The following is an 11,247-nucleotide window of genomic DNA, read 5'->3' as shown; positions in this document are numbered from 1 at the left end:
TATTTGAAACAAGTCCAAACACAGATGATGACAATGATTTATTTACATGTTATGGCATGACAGCATTTACAATTTTATTGACATTTGGTCAGTACACATTATATCTTTCATTGCTTAGTTTGACATGGCAACATGCTTACTGTTACTTAAAATTTAAAGTGGTAGAAAAGATTGCCTAAATACGAATCTGTTAAAATCCTGTTATTTTTATTTTTTTGATAAAAGGCAGTATTTACATAATGCATCTTCAAGGTGATCTATCATCGTGCATTCCTGGGTTTGAACCCACCTCGTCCCATACCCCTTCTCATGTTGCCCCTGCCTGGATGTCCTCCTCTCATGTTGCGATTAGAGTGACCTCCCCTTTGCTGCCCACCTCTGTTGTTTGAACCTCTCCCTTGGCCCTTTCCTCCGCGATCTGAATTATTGTTTTTATTTTTGGGCTGAGGTGACTTTGGTCGCAGTCTCTCGATCTCCTCCGTACATCCAGTCACATGATGAGACTCGTCAGGAAACAAATTGGAATAAACCTCTGGGTCAAAGTTACTGCTTGTGACTTCAGAACCAATAGACAGCCAACCTGGTCTGATGGTACTGTCTCTGGCAAACAAATGGATTCTTCTCCTGCCAAGACAGAAGTGTTCAATGATATGGAATATTTCCACCGGCTTGTCTTTACACCCATATGCAGGCTCCTCTTCTATGATGAGGTCTATGTCGACATTGGCATGGATGAAGTCTCCGTCTGTACTTCTCTTAACTGTGCCCTTGATCCCCATCAGACAGTGTTCCTGCAGGTCACATACAGATAAGCATACAGTGAAGACTGCTTGGTAGATACCTATTTTAACTGCAGCTGTGAAAGCTTGGCTCAAAAGTTAGATTTACTGATATTAAAACAGATTATCTACAACTAAACAAAACAAGGGTTTAAAAAAATTACCCTCAGGCTACAATTGTATGTGCACATAGATATTATCCTGGAAGCTTTTGGTGGACTCTCTTGATAAAATCTGTTCATAATTTAAACAAGAGCCATGCTCAAATGACTGGAGCCCAATCAGTCCAGGTGTAAATGTTTTTGACTCACTCATGAAATGCTAATCATCTTGAAGTTGGGAATTACAAAAGTGGTGATTTAACTTGAAAATGATACTCTTATACAGAACAAGATGATGCCTGTGCAAAGGTCTCACCTTTGTTCTTTGGAAGATGGCATTGGGTTCCAGATTTTTGTTGTGGCCTGGATTCTTGATGTTTGTCTTGATCCAACAAATATCTTCACATCGTCTGAAGCCCCATCTCTTCAAACACTGAAATAATGCACAGTCACTATTGTAAATATCAAACTATCTTAGTCTGAACAAGTCTTGAAATTGTAAAACGCACATATAGAAACTAGCACAGGTCAGTTTCGTTATCCATTCTTAAGAGAAAAGAAAGGTTAAGTTAGCCCAATGAAGCTGCATACTATAGTTTGAAGCAACAAACAATGCCTTACACCTTGACATGGAAATACTTTTGTTTCCTGGTTTCAAGGACAATTGTTGTAAATGATTTAATAGTTAGTTTTTTGTTGCTTAACCCTGAACTCAGCAATGACGGTGGTCTGTAAATAATCAAGTCTGGACCAGACAATCCAGTAATGGATATCATGAATACTGATCCACACAACTGGGATACGGTAACATCAACCAAGTCAGCGAGCCTGACCACCTGATCCCTTTAGTCGCCTCTTACGACAAGCATGGGTTACTGAAGACCAATTCTAAGCCGGATCTTTACGGGGTGGACATGCATGGGTTGCGGAAAACCAGTTCTAACAGGGATCTTTGCGGGTTAAATGATTTAATAGGAGATACTTAACATTATTCATTTAGTTCATGGATTTGACAGCCTGAAAAATACTTTTGAAAAATATTTACTAATTTTCTTTCTGACATATGCAAAGCCTGTTGAACACAAAACACAATGTACACCAAACATTAGGCGGCATGACCCACTAGAAGACACTGCACACACATTCAGAAATAGTTTTGAAGAACAAGGAATTATCACAAACAAATTGTAAACTCTGATTTAAGAAAAGGCCTTATATGCATCAAAATGATAACTGCTGTATGTAAGAGCGATATCTTGTACTGTGCCAAATGTGTAGAACTATTCTCACCTGTCTGCCTCTCTCTAGACCCTCCGCATTGCCACACCAGATCCACAAGAAAGACCTCTGTGCTGCTATTGCAGGAACATCTAAGCGTTCAATCTGAAGTAGCAGCAAATCTAATGTACCTGGTTCCACATTGTTGAAAGGTGTACACATCATTTGTAAATTGTATGTCAGTATGTTCTGCCTCAGTTAACCCAATCTGTTTAATATTTACAAATGAGTTATTAGTTTTATTTCTGCTATTTTTCGTCTGATAGAATAAATGGTATAATTTGATCAAGGAATTTTTAAAGTCAAACCACTTTTACAACTATACTTGTGTTGACATACATGTTCTTCTCACATAGACCAAAGGCAGTTGTAACATCCTTGTTCAAGATTGTTCAACCAAACATACCTCGTCCCAGTTCCAGTATCGATCAAACACAACGCCTTTAGTTCTCTGGTACTCCACTAGAGGGGGCTCAACCAAGATCACATCAAACTTGCACTGAAGCTCTCGGAGGTCAAATGTCTCCAGGTCACAGTTGTAGTACCTGAGAAAATCAGTGAAAGCTAATATGGTCCTCAGTTGTTGCCAGAATTTCTAGCTTAGTAGCTAATAAGACCTATTCTAACCAGGAATCTTCACAGATCACAGTGACAAGATCATGTATTGTGACTTACATGGGAGGAGAACTGGTCTTTGATATGAGTTCGTCCTTCAGTCGGATGAGTTCTCGCAGTTTTGGGTACTCTTCAAACCTGTTGGCTAAACCTGAAAACAGTCAAATAATATTAGAATCTTAAACTCTGCTGATGATGCTTAAAGAGGAAGTACAGTTGTCAGTTTGTCTGTTTACAGTTTGTGCTTGAATGAACTGATTCAGAACCCGCTAATTTTGGTCCATCATCATTATGAAATCTTTTGAAACAAAAATTCTGTTATAGAGATAAGCTTTTCAATTTGCATTCATTTGTTTTCGCTACTTTCATTTGAATACATGAATACCCCAAACAGACACAGTATACTGACTCCGAGCTGACCAGTCCTTGTTTTAACCACTTTATGCCAAGCGTCAGGCAGGGTAACAACAAGTACCACCTTTTGAAGTCTTTTGGTATGACACGGCCGGGGATCAAATCCCAGACCTTCCACTCTCCAGGTGGACGCTCTACCACTTGACCAAGGAGGCAGTCCACAACAATGAGAGAGTGCGCTATGATTTAATGTTGCTTTGAACAGTATTCCAGTTATATAACAGTGTGTCAGCTTAATGTGGGGCGAAAAGACTAAGTGATACAAGTCTCAGACGTTTACAACTTCGGTGAAACCCACAAGCACGGACATGGTGCTGACAAACCAGGAAACATAATCGGTGCAAACCAGGATTCAAACCCAAAATCATAGTTTTGTGGCATGCCCAAGGGATGCAACTCTGCACAGCATATTCTGCACCTTCGATGACAGGGCCACCTGTGCCCTTGACACAATAATGACACACAATCATCCACAACATATATTGTATCCACCTCGACCTCCATTCAGTTGCACGGAGAACCTGGGGTCTTTTCTACTCTACAGGGATGTTCCTTACCAACATCACGAATGAAGTTCTGGGGTCTTTCACCGGTGTCTACAAAGTTTTGGCAGTAGTCATTGTGAGGGTTGGCGCTCTGTAGCCCCTGAAACCAGAACATGTCAATCATTAGAGTACTATCAACAATATAACTGCAACTTTCAGAAGAAGATGTATTAATTACCTACATGATTTTCTTTGTGGCTTAATGTCTAACTCAGCAGTCCTATGCAATTTGGATACAATAACATGCACAAACCAAGACGGAGAGCCTGACCACCCAATCCTGTGAGCCTCGTGCGACAAGCATGGGTTGCTGAAAACCTATTCTAACCCGGATCCTCATGGGTCCAGGCTGTACAACTAGTTTAAGTCTGTGTCACTGTGCTTGATGGTGTGGATCGGTGCTCATGCTTTCAGTCACTGGTCTGCTTGGTTCAGTCGTAATTATTTTCTGGCAGCTATGACATAACTGGAATACTATCTTCCCAAGGCAAAGGTGTTAATTTCGATCATAGCGCCACCAGTCACTATTATGAATTATGTCCCTTCCATGTCCCTCCTATTGACTAATCAGATTCCACCAGTCATATCACTTGCATTTGCTTCAAACAAAAAGGACTGTGCCCAGTCAAGATGATCTGATCAATAATCAAGACCTATATTGTAATAAAATCTATCTCAAGAAGTGCATCAAATCATTTGAGCACCTTGATTAAAAACATGAAAAGATTAGGAAGATATCTTTGCAAATCCTGCAATCGATCGCAATATGCATGTTCATTGTTGGAATCCATGTTGTTTATTTTGTTAAGCAATCTTGATTGGACTATGCAGTGACTCGTTAACTCAGCCAAAATGTAACTCCAGAATTCCAGCCTAGTCCTTCAAGGGTGGAAACTGGACTTTTACAGTCAGTTAACTCCCTTGCCTCAGGAAGATGCTGGAATACTGATGACATATATGATGTGAAACCAAAAGGTGAAAGTTCAGATTTCCATACTTTTACTTCAATTGATTGATACCGGACATTACAGGAAAATAATCCCATTATATGACATATAACATCCTGCACATATGACTTGATTCATCAGATATGATCACAAAAAGAACCTGTCCCAAATGGTTAAAAGGTTTGATGAAAGGAGGACGTGTTCATGTCTAACAGAAACATTGCGTCATGGTACTTCTCTTTAGGGTTGGTGTACTGGCACATACATTGTATTTAAATATATCCCAATAAGGAGGGCTGTATTGTGATTTAGTTATATTTGTACTGTTCAAATGGTACTTCTTCATTCAATAATCCAAATTTCAGATTGCGAGATCGGGAGTATGGATAAATGAAACTACCAATTACTTCATCAATATGGAATGTTAATGTAAACAGTGTGGAGCATGTGCTGTTTACATGGTTTAGACAGGAACCCAGTCCATCCAAATGCCTCAAGATCGCAGACATAATTTATACAATTATATATTAAGTCTTTTGTGACTGTATTCGAAAATATCAGTATGCAAGGGTTGTAATGTGATACTTGCATTGCTGACTGTCGTATTGCAATATACTAAGATACCAGTTATATTTCAGACCCCTACTTTTCTACCAGAATATGTAAAAACAATCATAAGCCATAGAAGAAAGCTATTTGTACGATCATGAACATTAATTTTTGCAGTTTTTACCTCTGCCAAATGTTTTGGCATAGACAAGCTCTTACAACTGGAACTGTCTTGAACTTCATATCCCGTTTCCCCGCAAACATGACTAGCTGGTATTGCCTTACGGTGACTTACCTTCAGGAAGGTGCTGGAGTCTCTATACATCTCTTCCGTATCAAAGTCATCTCTTTCTCCATCATTCTAAAATGAGAGGATGTTACATTCCTAAATTCATCTTTCACTGTTATTTGGGGATTATAATCTTTACTCAGTAAGCACAGAAAAAAAATTAATTCTGTATAAGCCATGCAGTATCCCAATCTGATAAGCGCCCCTGACAAATTTCCAAACAATCTGTAAGTAATCGTTATAAGTGCCCTGTACTGAACCCAGACATTTTTGGGTATATCACAGATTGTTTACAGAAAATACAGCAGTGTAGAAGGGGTAGGTCATATAATTGCTATGTAAGTTTAAAAAAAAATAAGCGCTTTAATTTCTTCAACGTTTGAACTAACTTTGAGCTCTACCGACTGACAACAAATTTAACTCGAAATTGAGAGGGGGGGGGGGGGGGGGCGGCTTTGAACTTTTAGGGTTATGACAAGGAATCCTTGTTATGTTCTTGTTGAATTTATTTGTTATACAGCATGTTACAAAGATAGGAAGGGTGGATAATATGTATTATATAAGCCACATCTGGAAATAGGAATATCATTCAGTGACTATGATACCGTAAATACTTTGATAAATATAATGGACAAAACAAAAGGTATACAGCAAAAATGAAGAATACTATTTACTGTTCTGTTCAACAAATGAAGTCACTGAGTGACATCTGTTGTGTTCACTACATTCTTTGATTATGTTCTGGGTCCAATCAAGACATGCTTGTCATCATGGACATTCCAGTATTTCTTTAGTAGATCAATCTACTGTTTACATATGACGTATTGACTGTAAGTGTGGTACTGACATCTTTCAATTTTGGGTTTGAATCACTCTTAACATGTGGTTCCTCGGCCTGGTGCTCCTCCGTTCTTTTCTTCACAACTGGAGAGTCAGCTTGTCTGCTTCTGATAAAACACAAACTTCAATCATGAAGAGTCGATTGGCAGCAGAGTACACAAAGTTATGACCCTTCTTATTCATTCCCTTTGTCCATAATTCCAGTGTTCAAAACAATTTTAAACCTAACAAGACAGTCGGGTAGGTGACCAATAAATGTTTCATGCCCATCTTCAAAGTTACCTTCCCACATTCAGACAATATTGAACTTAAATGTATCCTTGCATTACATTTTAATATCAATCCCAATACACTAAAATTAAGACTAGATTGACCAATGAAATGGTAGTTACTTCCTAATGGCTTGCCAACAACAGTATAAGAAAAATCATGGAAAAAAAGAGACAAACGTGTCTCAATTCAGTTGAAAAAATGCAAACAATTATTTGAGAATCTACAAGAAGTTATGATATAACTGAATACGTAGGTAGCCTTAAAATTATTTGCCAGACAGTCGGGCAGCCCGATTGAAAAAGTCACCAGATGCCGGCAGGCGGGTAGGCAGTTATTTCAGACACTGCACCATACTTAGTCATGTTACAGGGGTCATGAGCAAAAGTTACTTGAATGAATCAGATTTTACTCTACGCTGACTAGATGCCCAAGTCAGAGACTGAAAAGCTGAACACCATTGCATATGACTGCAGTACTGTCAGTGTATTAAAATACATACGTTGATGGCTTTTTCTCTTCTTGGCCATCTCCTGTCTTGAGTACTGTTTTTAATCCATCAGGAGAACTGACACCCAACTGAAATAAAACAAACATATATAAGGAAATATAACATGAATTCTACCATGAATTTGGAAATTACATGATTCTGATTGGTCAATCAGGGGCTATTAAATCACGATAAACACCCTCTGATTGAAACAGCTGGTTTGACGGGCCGCATCACTGTGGAAGCAAATATTCATAGAATAGTACTATTTTCAGTCATTGTCGGAATGGCATATTTAAATAACTATATCTACAATTACAAGTTACAGAATACATAGTTGTGGTTACTACAATGTTCAAAGGATGTGTGGCAATACATTTTGTGCAGAAAACACACATAGAATGAGCACTATGCCGTCATAATGGTGATGTGCGGTAGAATAAAAGCTTTGCAAAGCCTCCTTAGTTTTCTTTAGTGGTGCCCACCTCATGTTGGCTTACCAAGTTGCCGTGCTTATATGCTTGCAATGCCCGTCATATGTTCGAGTTACGTATTATGATGTAAACAAACTGCTTGAGCGCCATATTATGTTTACAGGCTGTTGTCAGTGATTCCGTAATTCAGATGGATAACCCACTCAAAACACTGGACTCAACCAATACCTCTTCACTAATTATATTTGCAAATACCAAACAGTTTGTGTTGTGAATAGTCATGGTAGAATGGAGATAAACATACTGTGTTTTCAATGTAGAGCTAGGTTACCTGTAGATTAAATCGCTATAAATTTAACATTTGAAACTTCAGGCTATACAGTATGTTTATTTCCTCAGTCAATATTCTTTCCTTTTACAGGTGAATCACAACCCTGAAAAATTTGTTTTTACATTTCAGATATTGAAAATGGGATATTGTAGGGCAGAAACGTATGGGATAGAGGGCACTGTGAATGTTATGATATTTATAGCCAACCAGGAAATACCAGCATTTTAAATCTGCTATCTGCTAGTTATAATTGTTATTAATTTTAAGAATACTACCTCTATTACATCTTTGCCATAAATCCTGTATTTTGGCTTCAGTCACACTAACTAAATTTTTAGATTTTCAGACGTCCTCTTCAAAGTCAATTACACACAATTAGTTGTTCCCCAATAGCACTATAGCAACCCAAGCTATGACGTGCGTAATGGTGGGAAATCTCACTTCTTTCCAACAACTAACCACTAGAGGTAGATAAATTGGGGAGGTGGGTGGGAGTGTTTCTGCTGTAATATTCTTAGAATTATTAACAATAACTGTTGTTCGATAATTCTTGCGAATCTTCTACCTCTTTTACATCTTTGCCAGAATATACCAGAGGGACCCGGCAGGATCTGCCTCTAGTAACTCACTGTGTAACTGACAGTAATCCTCTTCTGGAAACCATAAATCACTTATTCTAATCCAGACCTGAGATAATTTCCTCTGAAATTTCTCTTGCACAGGTACTTCAGTGACGATGGGTGTATCAGGACATGAAGATAAGCATCTTGTAGGTCTAGGCTGATGAGCCAATCTCCTGTCCTCAAAGTTGACCGCAACTTCCGTACGTATTCCATCTGGAACTTTGGAGGAGGTACCAGGAATGATTTGTTGAGGATCTTTAATTCTATTTTCATCCTCATGTTGGGCGAATTCTTCTTCGGAACTAAGAATACCGGAGAGTAAAAACCTTTGGTCTTGTAGATCTCCGATAGTTTCTGAATGGCTCGCTTCTTGACATCCAGATCTGCTGCCGCTGGCTTGGTCCCGACTAGACAAAATATGCGGCCGACGGCCTGAGATGCTAGGATGGGATGCCTCTTAAAATGCAGTTGGTATCCATGAGCCACGACGTCTATTCTGCTTCCAATTTTCGGCGTATGACAGAAGACTGTCCTCAGAGTCGGCATTATGTTGAAAGAGAGTAGGCGTAAATCACAGTCCATAGACATAACCAGGTCAAAAGGGTCTATAACAACGGAATAGGTGGCAAGGAAGTCAGAATCTCTGTTCACCTCTGCCCCTGCAATAGGATCCTCGTTTCTTGTAGTCGGGCTGACAAAACGAATCCTGAGAAGACTGATGTTTGTCGTACCCCAGACTTGGTCAGAACGAATCCTTCCTGGAGGGGACAAACTTCTTCTTAAGTGGTTGTTTATATGACGAGTCTTTCTGATCCCCCAGAAAAAGGTTTGGGGGATAGGAAGATCAATGTGCCTTGACAGCTAGGTTGATAGTCAATACCTGGATTCTTTCAGTTGTGTCTGGTCTGATCTAGTCTATGACATGGTTCCGGCAACAAACCAAACCAGTTAATATATGCGCCAATGTCCATTGAATGTCTGGACTCCATAGACAGGTCTTAAATCCGGGAAGCAGGTAACGTGACTTTAGTATTTGGGGTGCGTACTAGTACTCGCTTCATAAAGTCCTCGTCCAACACTTGATGGTCTGGAGGTGGAGAATCATGGGTCTGATACAACTTCTGCTTCTGGGGTTATAGCGAAAACGGCACCTCAGCAAAACGTCACTGATACAATGGATGTAAGGGTAGCTGGTCATCATGTCTGAGCTTGAGTAAACTTTCAGGAACCTGATGTACCACCTTGCCTGCATAACTCGGCCATGGCATCCATGGCAATATCTGGTGGATATGTTGAGATGATGTCGGAGCATGACATCCTCCGTATTCCGGCATCTTACAGCTGTCTTAGGTGGTGAAATTTTCTGTCACTGGAGGATGGAGTACAGGCATAAGATGATATAACTTCTCAATGAGTTCCAAAAAGCTGTATCCCTCTGTATAATCCCACTGGGTTGAATCGTCAGTGATAAAGGTCACTTCGACCCTCTCTGACAAAAATCGGCTCCATATGGAAATCAGGAAGGTACTTTTACTATAGTTACAAAAACCTTGTTGAAATATACTCTAGAAACTTAATACCAATCATAACTATTTAAAAGTAATATGGAAACATTTTTGGGACATCTCTTAATATACATTTTTACTGTTTGTTCCAATGGTTCTAAGATATTTCTTTATGTTCTTGCAGACCAGTACTACCGTTCGTGGTCATTATAGATCAAATTACAGCATTGATGACCTGGTTAATGCCTACTAACCAACATGCTAACTTGTTACCAAAGAAAATGTATTTGCACAGAGGGCTGCAGCTAGGTAGTGTGTGTGTGTGTGTTCCACATAAAGACTATCTTCTTGGAAATGTCAGCCGTTATTTACAGCAACACAGGAATCATTCTTGGCCAGTCACATTCGGAATACACGCTATCATCGAGTTCCTGTGGTTTAGAGGTGAGGAAAAATGTTAGTCTGCAATAGTTTATTTGCTAAAAGTAGCCCCATTCTGTCGCTGCTAGACATCTAGTCTTACACTCTTGTAATCCTGAAAGCATATACCCAAAAACACTAAGGAGGCCTCGCATCAACATGATCAAGGCCAAGTACCCGGGTCCAATACTCCAACCATAACAAATTGAAAAACTCATGCTTACGGCTTGTGCAAGAAGTTGCTTTCGCTTCAGTGACTTCTCACGTAATTCTTTTAAACGATCACCCATTTGGGAAACCAAATAATGATGACACAAAGTAAAATTTGTCACCCGTCTTCTCGAACTGTATTCCGCTTTTCCCTCCAACGGAAATAGAGCCAATTTGCGACTCTCGTGGACTGAGCTTCTGTCTCCTGATTACAACGTACCGCTTTACTGCCTAACCAAAACACCAGTTACGCGTTTAGAACTACAAAAGATTTACTGATCTGTTATGCTGATGTAAGTCAAGGTTTAATAATGATCAAATGTTTCAAAAACAACCATGGACGAAAACTGTGTTGTTACGTTTATACATTTGTGGTGTTTCTTAGTTTACGACAACCGGAAGACAATCTTCATATTGTCCTTTCCTTCCTTAAAACATTATCAATACTTTCAGTCTAAATCTACATGGAATGTTTTAAAGTTTTGTGAAAATTGTCTTCTTCTACAACAGTGAGATTTATCAGGCATATTTTTATTAAATAAAAAACCTGAGTTCGTGTTGTTTTTTATGAGATATTTGTTTTGGTAAATGCGCCATCATTAGTCTT

The 11,247-nt window shown here is 39.1% G+C and overlaps 1 protein-coding gene across 1 annotated transcript; it reads right to left on the bottom strand.

The window, feature by feature from the left end:
• Positions 1–25: 25 nt before the first annotated feature.
• Positions 26–11,003, bottom strand: LOC124138884 (N6-adenosine-methyltransferase non-catalytic subunit-like). Its single transcript, XM_046505775.2, has 10 exons — positions 10,655–11,003; positions 7,130–7,206; positions 6,365–6,464; positions 5,524–5,589; positions 3,745–3,832; positions 2,834–2,924; positions 2,565–2,703; positions 2,171–2,263; positions 1,197–1,313; positions 26–791 (listed from the first exon to the last, which is right to left on the bottom strand). Exons 1-10 carry the CDS (start codon positions 10,718–10,720, stop codon positions 261–263), a joined length of 1,368 nt encoding a protein of 455 aa, XP_046361731.1. The 5' UTR covers positions 10,721–11,003; the 3' UTR covers positions 26–260.
• Positions 11,004–11,247: the final 244 nt, after the last annotated feature.

Source organism: Haliotis rufescens, unplaced genomic scaffold, assembly GCF_023055435.1.
Source record: "Haliotis rufescens isolate VD_foot unplaced genomic scaffold, xgHalRufe1.0.p SCAF_40, whole genome shotgun sequence".
NCBI classification, from domain to species: domain Eukaryota; kingdom Metazoa; phylum Mollusca; class Gastropoda; order Lepetellida; family Haliotidae; genus Haliotis; species Haliotis rufescens.
Note: the sequence above shows the minus strand (reverse complement) of the source record. Positions and strands in the feature narration are given on the sequence as shown.

Bases quoted from the DNA above. Each gene is read 5' to 3' on its own strand.
- LOC124138884 (XM_046505775.2), bottom strand. From the start codon at position 10,720: ATGGGTGATCGTTTAAAAGAATTACGTGAGAAGTCACTGAAGCGAAAG. The intron at 2,704-2,833 runs GTAAGTCACAAT...TGATTTTCTCAG, and splicing joins AAGACCAGTTCTCCTCCCAT to GTACTACAACTGTGACCTGG. The intron at 792-1,196 runs GTGAGACCTTTG...TGTGACCTGCAG, and splicing joins CCATCTTCCAAAGAACAAAG to GAACACTGTCTGATGGGGAT.